The 19800-nt window shown below is 41.3% G+C and overlaps 1 protein-coding gene across 1 annotated transcript in view; it reads left to right on the top strand.

The window, feature by feature from the left end:
- Positions 1-3747: 3747 nt before the first annotated feature.
- The window catches only part of LOC115161070 (ephrin type-A receptor 3), a gene marked incomplete in the record, with an annotated part of 118163 nt that continues 102110 nt past the window's right edge, over positions 3748-19800 (top strand). Inside the window, 2 exon segments of the mRNA XM_029711784.1 lie at positions 3748-3980; positions 14579-14643. Coding sequence (XP_029567644.1) covers positions 3878-3980; positions 14579-14643 — 168 coding nt within the window.

Genomic DNA, 19800 nt, shown 5'->3' with positions numbered 1-19800 from the left:
GGTGAGCACTATTAGCACACAGATGAGCTTCCCTGAGACGGTTTCCGACAGTTTGTGCACAAATTATTCACTTGTGCAAACCCACATTTTCATCAGCTGTCCAGGTGGCTGGGTTCAGACAATCCCTCAGGTGAAGAAGCCGGATGTGGAGGTTCTGGGCTGGCGTGGTTACACATTGTGAGGCCGGTTGGACGTACTACCAAATTCTCTAAAATGACATTGGAGTTGGCTTATGGTAGAGAAATGAACATTCAATTATCTGGTAACAGCTCTGGTGGACATTCCTGCAATCAGCATGTGAATTACACGCTCCCTCAAAACTTGAGACAACTATGGCAATGTGTTGTGACAACACTGCATATTTTAGAGTTACCTTTTATTGTCCTCAGCACAAGGTGCACCCGTGTAATGATCACGCTATCAGGTGGATGGATTATCTTGGCTAAGGAGAAATGCTCACTAACAGGGATGTAAACAAATGTATGCACAAAACATGAGAGAATATTTTTATGTATATGGAAAACATCTGTGATCTTTACATTTCTGTTCAGTATAATATCAGCCCATTCTCATGGGCTTCATGGAATATGCCAGGAGCTACCGTCCACTAGGGGCAATGTCAGCGCCTATTAACATCTAAACTCAGTAAAAAAAGAAACGTCCTTTCACTGTCAACGGCGTTTATTTTCAGCAAACTTATTAACATGTGTAAATATTTGTATGAACATAACAAGATTCAACAACTGAGACATAAACTGAACACGTTCCACAGACATGTTCCTAACAGAAATTGAATAATGTTTCCCTGAACAAAGGGGGGTCAAAATCAAAAGTAACAGTCAGTATCTGGTGTGGCCACCAGCTGCATTAAGTACTCCAGTGCATCTCCTCCTCATGGACTGCACCAGATTTGCCAGTTCTTGCTGTGAGATGTTACCCCACTCTTCCACCAAGGCACCTGCAACTTCCCGGACATTTCTGGGGGGAATGCCACTAATCCTCACCCTCCGATCCAACAGGTCCCAGACGTGCTCAATGGGATTGAGATCCGGGCTCTTCGCTGGCCATGACAGAACACTGACATTCCTGTCTTGCAGGAAATCCCGCACAGAATGAGCAGTATGGCTGGTGGCATTGTCATGCAGGAGGGTCATGTCAGGATGAGCCTGCAGGAAGGGTACCACATGAGGGAGGAGGATGTCTTCCCTGTAACGCACAGCATTGAGATTGCCTGCAATGACAATAAGCTCAGTCCGATGATGCTGTGACACACTGCCCCAGACCATGACGGACCCTCCACCTCCAAATCGATCCCGCTCCAGAGTACAGGCCTCGGTGTAACGCTCATTCCTTCGACGATAAACGCGAATCCGACCATCACCCCTGGTGAGACAAAACCGCGACTCGTCAGAGAAGAGCACTTTTTGCCAGTCCTGTCTGGTCCAGCGACGGTGGGTTTGTGCCCATAGACGACGGTGTTGCCGGTGATGTCTGGTGAGAACCTGCCTTACAACAGGTCTCAAGCCCTCAGTCCAGCCTCTCTCAGCCTATTGCGGACAGTCTGAGCACTGATGGAGAGATTGTGCGTTCCTGGTGTAACTCGGGCAGTTGTTGTTGCCAACCTGTACCTGTCCCGCAGGTGTGATGTTCAGATGTACCGATCCTGTGCAGGTGTTGTTACACGTGGTCTGCCACTGCGAGGACGATCAGCTGTCCGTCCATGTAGCGCTGTCTTAGGCGTCTCACAGTGCGGACATTGCAATTTATTGCCCTGGCCACATCTGCAGTCCTCATGCCTCCTTGCAGCATGCCTAAGGCATGTTCACGAAGATGAGCAGGGACCCTGGGCATCTTTCTTTCGTGTTTTTTAGAGTCAGTAGAAAGGCCTCTTTAGTGTCCTAAGTTTTCAGAACTGTGACCTTAATTGCCTACCGTCTGTAAGCAGTTAGTGCCTTAACGACCATTCCACAGGTGCATGTTCATTAATTGTTTATGATTCATTGAACAAGCATGTGAAACTGTGTTTAAACACTTCAAAATGAAGATCTGTGAAGTTATTTGGATTTTTACGAATGATCTTTGAAAGACAGAGTCCTGAAAAAGGGACATTTTTTTTCTTGCTGAGTTTAATAGGTTTTAAGCCACAGACTCCAGCTCCGAGGGTCATGTTCAATCCCAGTACTAGGCACTCGTTTTTTGTTTTAAGCCTTTCCCAAACCTTAACCATTCAGAATTAATACCTAAACTTAAGTTTTAATGTCACTTTTACAAAGTTTGACTGGCAGCTAAGATACAGCACCACATAGCGTAATTAAAATGTCAAGCCATGGCGTAATTCTGTGACAGCTAAGATATGGCACCCCATAGAGTAAATTAAAAAGTCAAGCCATGGCGTAATTCTGTGACACCAATGGTATGGCACCACATGGCATAATTTAAACATTAAGCCATGGTGTCATTCTGTTGCTGCAGTAAGGCCATGGTTTGATGTTTTATTTGGAGATTGGGTTGTGTAATATTGTATTGACGAATGCTGACTCTGAAACAGTGATTCTGTCTTTCTCTTCTCCCCCTCTACCTTTCTCTCTCCCTCCACCCTGCAGCTATCCTGGGCTGGGTTCTCGGGGTGTGTGACGTCACAGCAGGCAGCGGTAGGGGCAGTCCTGTCACTCTGGATCAGTCTGTCAGGGGCCTTAGCAAGCAGGACATGCTTCACTACGCCACACCACCACAACAAAGCCTCACTAACTCATGGTTTCCCAATCTTGCTCCTCCTGGGGACCCAAGGGGGTGCATAAAGGGCTAAACTCAAAGGCAGATGCAGCACTACCTGATTCAACTAATCAACTAAGGCTTTAAGAGTAATCAGATGTGTTAGTAATAGCCAGAACAAGGAAACTCTGCTCTAATCTTTTACTTGAGTTTATCGGAAACATTATGACTTAAGAATATGAAAAGTAATATGTTTATTATAATTGTAGTTTATTTATAAATACATAAATCTGGTTTAATTTAAATTGTAATCAGTCAGTCTGAGAATGGAGCTGTGTGTTTTGCTGTGGCTAATGCTTGGAGAAGGAATGCTGCAGGACTCCTGGGGCTAATGCTTGGAGAAGGAATGCTGCATGACTCCTGGGGCTAATGTTTGGAGAAGGAATGCTGCATGACTCCTGGGGCTAATGCTTGGAGAAGGAATGCTGCATGACTCCTGGGGCTAATGCTTGGAGAAGGAATGCTGCATGACTCCTGGGGCTAATGTTTGGAGAAGGAATGCTGCATGACTCCTGGGGCTAATGCTTGGAGAAGGAATGCTGCATGACTCCTGGGGCTAATGCTTGGAGAGGGAATGCTGCATGACTCCTGGGGCTAATGCTTGGAGAAGGAATGCTGCATGACTCCTGGGGCTAATGCTTGGAGAGGGAATGCTGCATGACTCCTGGGGCTAATGCTTGGAGAAGGAATGCTGCTGGACTCCTGGGGCTAATGCTTGGAGAAGGAATGCTGCAGGACTCCTGGGGCTAATGCTTGGAGAGGGAATGCTGCTGGACTGCTGCTTCTACTTCTGATCATCTGTTGGGAAAATGACCTCTTGTGAACTTGAGCGTCTCTTTACCAATCGATTTAGCTCTGTAGGACCCTGCAGAAAACGAGAGCCCCCGCTCCAGCCAGTCTCCGTTCAGTAGAGCGAGAGAGAGAGTAAGACAGAGAGAGCTAGACTCCTCCTCATTCTCCGGTGTCAAAGTTGACATCAGCCCCGGAGCCGAGTTGAACGCGAGCCTCTTGTCTGAACCGGAGAGCGAGCTCACATCATTCAGTGGCGCATGCTTTACGGAGTTATGTACCTCGCGCTGTCTTGCCCTCTGAACTGCCTGCCGTCATGGATTGCAAACCGCGCGCGAAACCACTACTACTTTGTATTTTTCTGTTCATCTTGTCGTTTATTTACCCAGCACTTCTGATCATCCACCCGTCCAATGAAGGTAAGAGTGAGTGAGAGAGGATCTGACATAAAAAGAGAAAGAGTAAAGATCCATGTTAGAGAGGGGAGATAGTTTATGTGTTCGCTCCCAGAGAGAGGGAGAGAGCGGTAGGCTGCAGCGGCTCGTGTTGTAGTCTGGACCCCAGACATTTAAGGTTGTTTTAACAGCACTGATGCTGTGGATGGACGGGACAGCCAGGACATGTCATGTTAGACCATTCGATAATGTCCAAAAATTGTCATGGCGGAATTTTAGCACATCTTTAAGTGATCGTGTAATTATTTTATCCCACTCTGTGTTTTGATCCAAGATGGATGTAATGCAATAGAAGGATGGTGCACGGACTCCGTGTGGCGTTTTAAACTCTCAATAAGAGCTTTGGCCCGCTGGTAAATCGATGGAAACTGGTATTGGATGGGGGATCACGATAATCAGCTTTAGGCATTTAACACTGGGGTGTCCATGCATCTATAGGTTGGAATTAACGATTGGTATTCCATCATTATTCTCTAAATAGTGATAATAATACATTTTGAAACGTGCATGCGGAAGTGTAGATTTTAATGTTTGGTATTATAACTCACAGATGCCCATGTAGGCTATTGTCCCTTGACAACAATACCGAGTAGAAGCAGGCAGTTCAAGCGCTGTAGTGCACACTAAAGAACCAGAGGCAGGCAGTGGACCTCCGCTCCTCTTAACCCAAGCTGATCACACATTAGCCTAAATAGATGTGTATTTAGAAAATGCAGCCTATTCATATGAATTAGTATTCATTCCCACGGATCGTTTATTGGATTATATAAATATGCCCTACTTTGTGGAGACGTGCTCGAACTAACACGCACATTCCCCTGATTGATATCCCATAACACGCTGTACGCAAGGACTCATCCTCTCGATATTTCCATTGCTTAACTAACCCATTGGCTACTTTTCCTTGAATAGGCCGATCTCGACGGGATGTTTATTATCGCGCCGCGGACGCACGCACTCTCGATGTTTATTATCGCGCTGCACACACGCATGCACACACATGGTCCAGTTATGAAATGATTGGCCTATAGTTTCAAATGGCAAAGCTCCTCTGTAATTGCACTTTGATAAATTCCTGTAGCCTACTTGGACCGTCAATTGTGAGACAAAGCCAAATACTAATCAAGGGTGAGCTCGGTAAAATGAAGCTATTTATTGTCATGCTATTATTGACTTGCTTTTACATGGAAATAGGCTTCGCATTAGTTATAGGCATTATAATTCAAATTTGAGAACATGTTATAGAATATATTTTCCTTGATGAATTGTAACATAATTGAACTGTAAACATATAGGCCTATAAACAATTTAAGTGAATAAATAGCCTAAGACCTTGAAGGCACACAACCGAAAACATGCGAGCGACTAGACAGCATTTCCCCATAGGCCTATTCTTTGTTGCAACAGAGTGGACATATCGTCTACAGCACGAAGCCTATACCATAGGCGACCACAGTATCACGTTTGTGTTTTTCTTGAAAGGACAACGCTTGAATATAAAAAAAATGTCTTGAGAATATGGTATCAAAAGGAACAACGAATAATGCTCAAAGGTCAGACAGATTAGGCCTATGGGCCAGCGCGAGAGGTCAAAGTTAAGGCCACATAACACAACTTTTTCTTTGGGCAATAAAAATGCCTAGATTTCAATCCACATCATAGCTCTTTAAGATGATCAATGTATTGTAACGAGAAGGAATTACTATTGCTACAAACCAGTCATTCCTCCATGCACGTAAGCTGCTGGGTCGAGGCGCGTATCGCCTTGTCTCATCTTTAGACCCATATTGTAGTCTAACTCATGGGCTATATAAACGGTTAATAAACCAAGCTTGGAGATTATGAAGTGACTTTTGTTTTTCGATTTGATGTCGGCCTAATTACATTTATGGGTCTCTGGGCAGCATGTTGGGATTGGCCGGACACAATTTATGTGTTTTGTTTTTAGAAACGTCTGACATTTTGAGGCACAGCACATGCTTTTTGGCTGCGTTTACTGTTTTACACTTTTATTCACCTCGCTAGTTCCAGTAGCCCACACAGCTCGGTTTCGGCAGGCCAGACGTCGACATACACACTATAGTCAAGTCAAATATAGGCCTAGTCGTTCTATTTTTGTTAGCCTAATTATTGTTTAGGGCTATGTAGGCTATGCACTTATTTATTGGTCATGAAGTTATTATTATCTCCTGTGGTGGTAGAGTAATCTAATAACAATTGTATATATATCCGTTGCTAATTGCCTATTATTTTTGTAGCCTGTAGCTTATTGTTTATAAAAGTCTGCTTTCGTGCAATGTATGGCCATCCGAAACACCCGGCCTGTCTACCGGAGAGTGTCAGTATCGAGCCGTTCTCACCGTGAAGCCTCGCGCTCTAGTCTATCTGTAATAATAGAAGTATCAAAAATACTTCTATCAGAAACAGAAAATGCACACTCTGCGGAGGAAGAGGGAAGAGAGGAATCGTCTCCCTGTTTGATGGTGTTTTTGTGCTCGAGGCACCGTGTCATCGGGGCCGGGTTAAGTCAGAACCCCCTCCCTTCCTTTACAGGCTACACTGCATAAGTCCCTTTCATAAAGAAAACTTTTAGCACAAAGCCACATTTTCTCCGTTCGTTTTAAAATTAAAAGAATATGGAGCATGGATTTCTGGTGTATTTACTTTTATGAGTGCAGAACAAAAAATGGGGACTTGGCTATATAAAAGTTTATCTTATCTTATTTGATATGCCTACATAGCTTTGTCCGCAAAATGTAGGTTAAGCTTATAGGCTGTGCGGGTCAGGGTTTGGCCGGTGTAGGCCGTCATTGTAAATAAGAGTTTGTTCTTAACTGACTTGCCTAGTTAAATAAAATAACGTCCTATTGGAAATATTCACAGCATTTTGTTGCCAACTATCATATCTATCATTTCAGAGCATACAAAGTCGTAAATCGACAATAGTAATACAGTCCAACCACTGTTCAATCCGTAACGCCCCACTTTGGGGCTTAGCGGAACCAGGACTCGCATGGCTCATTGGGCTGCATTATATAAAACCCATACCCTGAAGTAATAGACTATGATATAGGATAGCTTTAGGACAACCTGACCGTGCGTGTGTGTGTGTTTTGTGAATGTTCAGAATAAACTGTGAAGCAGGTGATATAGTCCTGTTGTAAGGCGGGGAAAAATATGGACGTTTTAGAAATGTAAAACTGAACTATTACATGACGACTAAGATTATGTCACCTTTTATGCTTCCTCTCAAGATTTAGAGGTTCAGTAGGTCAATTATATGTACGAGAATTACACAATAATATCAGGCTATTCATCATTATCATTAATTATAGGCCTAATGATCATGGTGATGACAATACTCTTAATTATTAGCCAACATATATTGTTTATTTTTATTGCAAACTTCTAGCTACTCTTGTGTTTATTTGATGAAAGAATAAATCTTTCATCAACTTCGGCAAGGTACAGTTTCAACATCATGCTTCGCCTTAAGCATGATCAGAATTGTAACGTTAAAATAGATTTTAGGGATCTGAAGTTTCCCCACCAGGCCTTCAACTTTATAAATGTTCATTTATTTATTTACTTATGCCTATATATTTTTTGTATTGTTTTCGTTTGAATGAACTTAAGCCTATTGCAACCCTAGACAAGTTTAGAAAAGTTGTTCTCAGTACTTCCATGCTATATTTTCCCCACATCATTATACCGTCCACCATTATTGTTTTATCTGAGGCTGTTTCATCAGGTCCTCGTGAGATCTTCAAAACCCATTGCACTTAAATCCAATTTCAACTGACATAAGAAAAATGTGTTGCTTTTGCAGATAAATATATTGTTAAAGTTTTAGCAGGATATTGTACTATTTTAAAAGTAATATGAATGCTAGATTGGTAGTGTTCTAAGGCAGAGGCCTACTGCGAGGTCAGACTATTCGGTCATGGACCAAAACTTGGTGACGCAATTTTTTCCACCTTCCACATAAGGTAATGGTAGTTTTTTTTAATTTTTTATAAAAATAAAATCTACCAAAATAAAGAACAACGAATTGTGAAATACCCCTTAACTTGGGCCTGCCTATATAGACTCATAATTCTAATTAAATTATTGGCTGTTCAGAGAAACAAATGCTGCGAAAATGGTGCGACCTATATAGTGAATTGTATCACCATGTCCATATATTCATGTTTTCAATAGGCTATGACTTTGATCAAATGTGTATAGGACCACATGCTATTGGTTAAGGCTAGTAGCAGGACAATGGATAAACTCCCTACCGCAATACAGTATGTCCCTGTAATCCACAACACACAGAGTTATAGCGGTGACTTATTTCATATCTCCTCTCCTATCTGGGCAGGCTACCTGCTATACACACTCATATTTACAGAAGCAAATACATGTTTTTGCCATTTAGCAGTGCTTGTCTGAAGCCATAGTCATCGGAGAACTTTGATGAGCTACGACACAGGTTCTCGTATTGCAATTCGTCTAACCCAGGAGTAGAAAGTATTACGGCCACTTTTAGGATTGTTCATTTTAAGGGGGATAATTTGGCCAGAATGTATGTGAAATTGTAGGCCTATTGGCTTGATTTGAAGAGGGCTTCTTGCACCAACGGATCAGTGTATTTTCTCAGTGTAAGTTATCTTTGAGCAGTGAGTGCGCAGCATAAAATGAGAGAAAGGCTTGGTAGGCCTAAGTGTAGCCCATGTGTGCGGGAGCGCGTGCGTGTGTGAATAGGCGACAGTGGTGAGTCTGGCTGCGTGACGCGCGGTAGTTTCTCTCCCTGCCAGGGCGCCGGGAGGCGGTGGTATTTTTAGCCGGTGGCAGGGAGGCCTTGCCCGGAGAGGCCGGGGCGGTAGCCCCGCTGGGAGGAGCAGAGGTTTGTGAGCGATGGTACCTTTCAGGGGGTCTGGAAATGTGCTTACACATGCTCCCGCTTTAAAAATAGTGCTCTATCTCTCTCTCTGTGTATGTGTGTATGTGTGTGTGATATACCTATCTGCTGGATGGGAGGCCTGTAGGTTAGTGGTGCGTGGATCAGCTGTTTGTTCACCCGCATCCACCCGCAATTGCTAATAACCGATCCGCATCCGCCCGACTATATCGTTGCGTTGGAGGTCCACACCCAACCCATACCCGCAAATATAGAAAATACGCTATAGGCTACAGTCAATGACGGCATAACGATAATTTTTTTTTGCCTGATTTCAATATGTTTCTGCTTATAATTTCCGACATTTTGGTAGGCTATTTGTTAGTCAACTTGGCTGTAATTAGATACATGTATCTTGTCTTTTGTCATATGTTGCCCTAGAATACTAAATACACCTTTGCTCAACATAATAATGGAATAGGTCGATAGAATTAATGTTTCATTGTAGTTGACATCCGTAAAGTTTTTTCTTTTATCTTTCGCAGAGCAAAGACGTTTAGTTAGGGACTGAGAGAAAAATACAATAAAAAAAGGAAAGATTTTATGTGCAAAATGTCCAAATGACATCAGTTTGACCGGTTGTAAGGAAAAAGAAAGCTGTGAAAACGACCCAACGTGTTTCTGATAAGATTTCAGTTCGGCTTCGATGCATATTTTAAGTTGTTGAAATACTACCAGCTTTCATGATGCTTTTATGATTAAGACCGCACCTCTACAGATGGTATCTAACTGAGCATTTAATTATCTCAAGATGCATAAATAAATAAATAAATCATATTTTCCCACTTTTGGTGTATAATTTTACTGCTATAAATGCTTAATTCTACAGGAGTTATTATTAAGGCTATGAGAGAGGTTATAGACCTATCGTCAGTGTCCAGATTTCAGTTTCCATTTAACCCGTCTGAACAGTAGTCTACAGTTCCCTTGACGTGCCATACTCCTATGTGAAGTCCCGTCTGCTGACGGTCGATTTTGCATAGCGCCTCACAAACATCACACATAACATAGCCGGCACTGCTATTATCCTATTTTACCACTTCACCAAATCTTTTGTAAACATGACTTTTCTGGCCCTCCCTTCTCTTTATTTTCAACTCTCCTTTTGCAGCTTTTGTCTTATTGAATGAAATGTACGTACATTTTTTCTGCTAGCTCCCAAAAGCATTATTTGGCGATTGGCTGTGTAGGCTATTTTGCGAGCTACAGTTATGCCCTAAAGTTTAGGCTTATGCGCTAATACCAGATAGCCTAAAAGAAAAACCTCAATGAAGCCTAAATTGCACGAGAATAATACATGTATTACTTTTTTAAAGGTATTGTTTCTCTTTACGCCCTTCAGCCATACAATATTTAATGACCCTAACCTGTCTGCCCCGATATTTAATGACCCTGCGGATATAACCGCGGGTTATGAGTCAACTTGTAGGTATAGCAGTGTAAAGTGGTGGAGGTGATGTATAGGCGGTGTTTATAGGTTATCCAATATCTTACAATGTATGTGTTTATTAGAGAGACAGACTGTGTGTACATGCGTGTATGCAGCCACGTCACACGTGATACACGACAGTATTCGGCTTCCATCCATGCCAAGCTCACTGTTGCCCCTAGAGCCTCTGGTGCCTAAGGTTGCAGGTTCAAATCCAGCGATAGAAAGTTGTTTTAAGCCTATCCCAAACCTTAACCGTTCAGAGTTAATACCTAACCATAAGATTTCTGAGTTAATGCCTAAACTTAACCTTAAACACTTCGAAATTTGATGTTTGAGAAACATGGATGAACGTCTAATTCTGACGTGAGACTGTGAACTGGTTGCATGCATGAGCTGTGAGAGGGGAACCAGCAGCAGCATCAGACACAGCGACACTCGGTGTGAATAATTCATGATGGGAGGAGAACATTTCACCCTGAACACACAGTCAGTCACAACCTGCAGATGTGCCTGGCTGCAGACAGACTACTGCAGACCCTAACACACAGACACAACCGACAGATGTGTCTGGCTGCAGACAGACTACTGCAGACCCTAACACACAGACACAACCGACAGATGTGCCTGGCTGCAGACAGACTACTGCAGACCCTAACACACAGACACAACCGACAGTGTTCCCTACATTCTGTGGCAGTCTGGGCAGACTGATTTCTATATCATATGGATGTGTTCCTGCAGACACTGCTCACTGTGCATCCTGTCTTCCTACAACCCTGTGTACACCTTGCTGCAGAGCTTAAATCTTCAATAAAAGCTCATTCTCTACATCAGATGGAACTATAAGGCCTGTGGTTTTACTCTGTCTCTGTCTTTCCCTTATTGACTCACCTGACTGTTCCCATGTTGTTTGTTCCCAGACCAGAGACCAGCAGTAGTCTACTCAGACTGCTATTAATACTGTTCTTTACTGTTAGTTACCATAAAAAGTCTGTGCTTTCTGAAACACACTACGGCCGACTGACTGGGTAGTCACACTGACAAGAGAGTGTCTGTGTGAGTGTTCTGTGTGAGTGTTCTGTGTGAGTGTTCTGTGTGAGTGTCTGGGCATGTATGTGTGTGTGTGTGTTTGTGTGCATGTGGATCTTTGTGTGAGTGTGTGGGACTCTGGTGGTGATTTCCGGCCCGTGCAGCTGGAAAGGCAGCTTCAGATAGAGCCATCTAATTTTCTGCTCTCAAATTCCCTCGCTTGGCTCAATTTGAGATGGGGCCTGGCTCGTTGAGAAATGTAAATTGGAACCAATGGAGCTGGATGCTGCACTGCTATAATCTGACATCAGCAGATAGCTTTATTAGCTTTAATAGGAGTTTGTGTGTGCGTGCGGACCCTGTTTGGCTAGAATTTAGGTGAGCCTCAATTTTGTTGGCTTCAGTCTGGAATGTGCTAATAATCTTTATTTTCCTCTCCCCTCCTAAACTCTCTCTTCTCCACTCTGTACTGTCCTCGATCCTGTGCAAACTGGAAAGGGAGGTAGCAAATCAATATAATTTCCCAATTGGGAGCATGTTCAGAACTCCTCATAGAGCAGAGATCATAATCTAGCTTCAGCCGATTTTCTTCTTGAGTGGATGGTCGGGGCTGGAACAGAATTATAATTCATTTGTAGACCTCAAGAAGCCCAAACAGATATAATGTTTGACTAAAACATAATCATTTCAAACCTTGCTTATATTTGTATACAATCAGATGTGTCTCTCTGTTATGCGCAGGAATACCTGGGAACAGATTTCCAAAATTAGTATAATTTTGAGCTGATTTCCTGGTGTTTTTATGTCCAACAATGTTTGTAAAACATTTTTTCCCCAGAAAACTTGGGGGGCCAAATAAAACCGCCCGCGGGGCAGCCAGTTGAGGAACCCTGCCATAGAGACTGACACAGATCTTCACTCTCCTCTCAAACACTTGTTAGTCAGGATATCTGATCCCAGAAAACACAGATCTTGAAGGAAGATTGAATCGAGATTAAATTGGCTTTTTCCCTGCTTTGTTGTTGCACCACCAGAGGCCCTGTGTCACAGCTCTTATCATACTGTTCTGTCTTAGTAATTATAAAACGGCTTGTTTGGATTCTGGATGCTGATTGGAAGAGCAGCATTCCAAGCCGTGCTGTATTCGCTGACATAGGTCCACCTACACTATATATACAAAAGTTTGTGGACACCCCTTCTATTTTAACCACACCTGTTGCTGACCGGTGTATAAAATCAAGCATACAGCCATGAAATCTCCATAGACAAACATTGGTATTAGAATGGCCTTACTGAAGAGCTCAGTGACTTTCAACATGGCACCATCATAGGATGCCACTTTTCCAACAAGTCAGTTTGTAAAATTTCTGCCCTGCTAGAGCTTCCCTGGTCAACTGTAAGTGCTGTTAACGTGAAGTGGAAATGTTTAGGAGCAACAACAGCTCAAATGCGAAATGGTAGGTCACACAAGCTCACAGAACGGGACTGACGAGCGCTGAAGCGCATAAAAATAATCTGTCCTCGGTTGCAACAATCACTACTGTGTTCCAAACTGCCTCTGGAAGCAACGTTAACACAAAAACTGTTCGTCGGGAGCTTCATGAAATGGGCTTCCATGGCCAGGCAGCCTCACACAAGCCTAAGATCACAATGCAAAATGCCAACTGTCGGCTAGAGTGGTGTAAAGCTCTCCACCATTAAACTCTGGGGCAGTAGAAATGTGTTCTCTTGAGTGATCAATCACGCTACACAATCTGGCAGTCCGACGGACAAATCTGTGTTTGACGGATGCCAGGAGAACGCTACCTGCCCCAATGCATAGTGTCAACTGTAAAGTTAAGCTCCTGAGTATTTTTTATATATATATATATATATATATATATATATATATATATATATATATATATATATAGATAACACACACAAAAATAAAGTTTGGTGGAGGAGGAATAATTGTCTGGGGCTGTTTTTCATGTTTTGGGCTAGGCCCCTTAGTTCCAGTGAAGGGAAATCTTAATGCTACAGCATACAATGGCATTCTAGACGATTCTGTGCTTCCACCTTTGTGGCAACAGTTTGGGGGCGGCCCTTTCCTGTTTCAGCATGACAATGCCCCCGTGTCAAGATCGTTGTGGAAGAGCTTGACTGGCCTGCACATAGTCCTGACCTCAACCCCATTGAATACCTTTGGGATGAAGTGGAACGCCGACTGCGAGTCAGGTCTAATCCCCCAACATCAGTGCCCGACTTCACTAATGCTCTTGTGGCTGATTGGAAGCAAGTCCCCGCAGCAATGTTCCAACATCTAGTGGATAGCCTTCCCAGAAGAGTGGAGGCTGTTATAGCAGCAAAGGGGGGACCAACTCCATATTAAAACCCATGATTTTGGAATGAGATGTTTGACGATCATCTGTCCACATACTTTTGGTCATGTAGTGTATGTTTGATAACACTCACACCATTCAGATCACACAATCTAACCATAGCTCTCGATGACCGTTAGACCAACGTTTAAATTAATTAACAACTAAAGAATTAATTGAAAGCTAGAATTTGTGAAATAATATAATAATTTCCATATTTACAGTGTAATAATGAATGTTGTACATATGTCCAGTCAGAGCCCATGATTTATCTGAAAACCTAAAGATGCCATTATAAAGCTTAGAACATGAGAGTTACAGGTTGACAGGGATTGTAGATCCAAAGATTGGTAACAGCATATGTGGTTTCCTGACCCTACAGTACATGTGTATCAGTACTGTACAACTCAGTGGAGGGACAGTTCACACAGCTGTAGCAGTGACTCAACAGCCTTCCAGGTCGCCACAGACCAGAACATCTCTTGCTTTGGAGGACAGTGCAGCAGGCTGTCTCTGTTTTGGTTAGCCTTAGGAAGTCCTCAGAGGGAAACAGGCCTGGTGTGTGTGTCTATGTGTTTTAAGGAGTCCTGAGAATTGAGCAGCTGGGTAAATACTATCCTGGTAATGGCTCTTGACTTGAGGTCCCAAGGCCAGGTTTAGAGAGAAAGGAGGATGAGGCTAATTAGACATCAGAAGGATAGTGATTCAAAATGTCCACAGTGGTGCCAGGACTACCTGCTTTCCCATAGTCACTTCCCCACAGTCATCCCTGTTGTTATTCTCCTCCTCTCTACAGTGAACCTGTTGGACTCCAAAGCCAGCCAGGGGGAGCTGGGATGGATCTCCTACCCATCACATGGGGTGAGTAGTAGATACATGTCTCATGGTTTAAACACCTCTTTACATTCTATCCTGTGTGTCAGCATTCTGTCCTGTCAGCAGATTTGTAGGTTTTAATGGTGCTAAGGACATTTCGAACAAATAATACAAGCTTATCTTCTTATCTGTAATCCTATGAGCTAAATCAAGTGGGATTAACCTATCCATAGGTTAAGTATGTGATGGGCTCACCATATGGGTGGATGGGGAGACAGATTGTGTTTCTTTGTCTTGTTAAAGAGGAGGAGGGTCAGCTTGTAATATGGTTATATATGTATATATAACATATATGTTATATATGTTATGTAATATGGTTTGGATTGTTGGCAAAAACAGAACAACAACACATGTTAATAAAGCCCTAACTAGCATTGTAGTACAACAAAGCAATCAAACCTTACTAAATTAGTAGTACGGCTGGGCGATACGGCCAAAATATCATCTCAGAGTATTTTTCCATATTTTGGACAGTATGATGGTATTTAATGTTTTTGAATAATATAAGTTGTAAATTTGCTTGATGAGTAGGGCGTGACCCTACTGTGGCAACACATACATTCTAAGTGAATTCAATGGGTCTTTCTCCATTCTGATTGTTTTATACTGTTCAATTCAACTTCAACCAAAAATGATTTCCTGCATTTCCATCAATTTCTGACTCAGTACATTTATTAGCTAGCTAGCCTGCTAGCTAGTGATTAGCGTTAGCGGCTAACACGATTTAGCTAAAACTTGCTAAGAAAAGACAAACTAGCTGTTTGCAGATGTAAGAAACACAAACTAATATTGTAATTATAGAGTGCTTGTGGATTTATATTAAGAAGCGAAGTGGAAACATCGTTGTCATCAACATGGTTGCATGTGCTGCATTGACCATGCAGACTGAATACAAGTGTCTCGTGGTCAAGCAACAACAAATGCGCTCCTTGAGTGGCAAGGGGCGGGGCTATGTCTGTGTGGAAAGTGGCATGGAGAGAGAGAGAGCGGAGAGGGATGACTCAAGTAGTGGTGTAAGCTATAAAAATGGACGGTACACACAGAATATCACATTTAAGAAACCAAACATTCAAATACCGTTATAGAAGGTAAAGTAAAAACCCAAACCGGTCTGTGCATCAATACCGGTATACAGTAGAATACGCTATACTGCCCAGCCCTACTTAGTAGTACAACAAAGCAATCATTTCGTACTAACCTAGTATTACAACACAGATCAACCCTTACTAACCTAGTATTACAACACAGATCAACCCTTACTAACCTAGTATTACAACACAGATCAACCCTTACTAACCTAGTATTACAACACAGATCAAACCTTACTAACCTAGTATTATAACACAGAGATCAACCCTTACTAACCTAGTATTACAACACAGATCAACCCTTACTAACCTAGCATTACAACACAGATCAACCCTTACTAACCTAGCATTACAACACAGATCAACCCTTACTAACCTAGTATTACAACACAGATCAACCCTTACTAACCTAGTATTACAACACAGATCAACTCTTACTAACCTAGTATTACAACACAGATCAACCCTTACTAACCTAGTATTATAACACAGAGATCAAAACTTACTAATCTAGTATTACAACACAGAGATCAACCCTTACTAACCTAGTATTACAACACAGAGGTCAACCCTTACTAACCTAGTATTACAACACAGAACAACCCTTACTAACCTAGCATTACAACACAGATCAACCCTTACTAACCTAGTATTACAACACAGATCAACCCTTACTAACCTAGTATTACAACACAGATCAACCCTTACTAACCTAGTATTACAACACAGATCAAACCTTACTAACCTAGTATTATAACACAGAGATCAACCCTTACTAATCTAGTATTACAACACAGAGGTCAACTCTTACTAACCTAGTATTACAACACAGATCAACCCTTACTAACCTAGCATTACAACACAGATCAACCCTTACTAACCTAGTATTACAACACAGATCAACCCTTACTAACCTAGCATTACAACACAGATCAAACCTTACTAATCTAGTATTACAACACAGATCAACCCTTACTAACCTAGTATTACAACACAGAGATCAAACCTTACTAATCTAGTATTACAACACAGAGGTCAACCCTTACTAATCTAGTATTACAACACAGATCAACCCTTACTAACCGAGTATTACAACACAGAGATCAAACCTTACTAATCTAGTATTACAACACAGATCAACCCTTACTAACTTAGTATTACAACACAGAGATCAAACCTTACTAATCTAGTATTACAACACAGAGGTCAACCCTTAATAACCTAGTATTACAACACAGATCAACCCTTACTAACCTAGTATTACAACACAGATCAACCCTTACTAACCTAGTATTATAACACAGAGATCAAACCTTACTAACCTAGCATTACAACACAGAGATCAAACCTTACTAATCTAGTATTACAACACAGAGATCAACCCTTACTAATCTAGTATTACAACACAGATCAACCCTTACTAATCTAGTATTACAACACAGATCAACCCTTACTAACCTAGCATTACAACACAGAGATCAACCCTTACTAATCTAGTATTACACAATACAGATCAACCCTTACTAACCTAGCATTACAACACAGATCAACCCTTACTAACCTAGCATTACAACACAGAGATCAACCCTTACTAATCTAGTATTACAACACAGATCAAGCCTTACTAACCTAGTATTACAACACAGATCAACCCTTACTAACCTAGTAATACAACACAGATCAACCCTTACTAACCTAGTATTACAACACAGATCAACCCTTACTAACCTAGTATTACAACACAGATCAACCCTTACTAACCTAGTATTACAACACAGATCAAACCTTACTAACCTAGTATTATAACACAGAGATCAACCCTTACTAATCTAGTATTACAACACAGAGATCAACCCTTACTAACCTAGTATTACAACACAGAGGTCAACCCTTACTAACCTAGTATTACAACACTGATCAATCCTTACTAACCTAGCATTACAACACAGATCAACCCTTACTAACCTAGTATTACAACACAGATCAACCCTTACTAACCTAGTATTACAACACAGATCAACCCTTACTAACCTAGTATTACAACACAGATCAAACCTTACTAACCTAGTATTATAACACAGAGATCAACCCTTACTAATCTAGTATTACAACACAGAGGTCAACCCTTACTAACCTAGTATTACAACACAGATCAACCCTTACTAACCTAGCATTACAACACAGATCAACCCTTACTAACCTAGTATTACAACACAGATCAACCCTTACTAACCTAGCATTACAACACAGATCAAACCTTACTAATCTAGTATTACAACACAGATCAACCCTTACTAACCTAGTATTACAACACAGAGATCAAACCTTACTAATCTAGTATTACAACACAGAGGTCAACCCTTACTAATCTAGTATTACAACACAGATCAACCCTTACTAACCTAGTATTACAACACAGAGATCAAACCTTACTAATCTAGTATTACAACACAGATCAACCCTTACTAACCTAGTATTACAACACAGAGATCAAACCTTACTAATCTAGTATTACAACACAGAGGTCAACCCTTAATAACCTAGTATTACAACACAGATCAACCCTTACTAACCTAGTATTACAACACAGATCAACCCTTACTAACCTAGTATTATAACACAGAGATCAAACCTTACTAACCTAGCATTACAACACAGAGATCAAACCTTACTAATCTAGTATTACAACACAGAGATCAACCCTTACTAATCTAGTATTACAACACAGATCAACCCTTACTAATCTAGTATTACAACACAGATCAACCCTTACTAACCTAGCATTACAACACAGAGATCAACCCTTACTTATCTAGTATTACAATACAGATCAACCCTTACTAACCTAGCATTACAACACAGATCAACCCTTACTAACCTAGCATTACAACACAGAGATCAACCCTTACTAATCTAGTATTACAACACAGATCAAGCCTTACTAACCTAGTATTACAACACAGATCAACCCTTACTAACCTAGTATTACAACACAGATCAACCCTTACTAACCTAGTATTACAACACAGATCAACCCTTACTAACCTAGCATTACAACACAGATCAACCCTTAATAACCTATTATTACAACACAGATCAACCCTTACTAACCTAGCATTACAACACAGATCAACCCTTACTAACCTAGTATTACAACACAGATCAACCCTTACTAACCTAGTATTACAACACAGATCAACCCTTACTAACCTAGCATTACAACACAGATCAACCCTTACTAACCTAGTATTACAACACAGATCAACCCTTACTAACCTAGTATTACAACACAGATCAACCCTTACTAACCTAGCATTACAACACAGATCAAACCTTACTAATCCAGTATTACAACACAGATCAACCCTTACTAACCTAGTATTACAACACAGAGATCAAACCTTACTAATCTAGTATTACAACACAGAGGTCAACCCTTACTAATCTAGTATTACAACACAGATCAACCCTTACTAACCTAGTATTACAACACAGAGATCAAACCTTACTAATCTAGTATTACAACACAGATCAACCCTTACTAACCTAGTATTACAACACAGAGATCAAACCTTACTAATCTAGTGTTACAACACAGAGGTCAACCCTTACTAACCTAGTATTACAACACAGATCAACCATTACTAACCTAGTATTACAACACAGATCAACCCTTACTAACCTAGTATTATAACACAGAGATCAAACCTTACTAATCTAGTATTACAACACAGATCAACCCTTACTAATCTAGTATTACAACACAGATCAACCCTTACTAACCTAGTATTACAACACAGAGATCAACCCTTACTAATCTAGTATTACAATACAGATCAACCCTTACTAACCTAGTATTACAACACAGATCAACCCTTACTAACCTATTATTACAACACAGATCAACCCTTACTAACCTAGTATTACAACACAGATCAACCCTTACTAACCTAGTATTACAACACAGATCAACCCTTACTAACCTAGTATTACAACACAGATCAACCCTTACTAACCTAGTATTATAACACAGAGATCAACCCTTACTAACCTA

This window comes from Salmo trutta, chromosome 24 (genome assembly GCF_901001165.1).
Source record: "Salmo trutta chromosome 24, fSalTru1.1, whole genome shotgun sequence".
NCBI lineage: Eukaryota > Metazoa > Chordata > Actinopteri > Salmoniformes > Salmonidae > Salmo > Salmo trutta.
The sequence above is the reverse complement of the archived record's forward strand: the minus strand, read 5'-3'. Positions and strand labels throughout refer to the sequence as shown.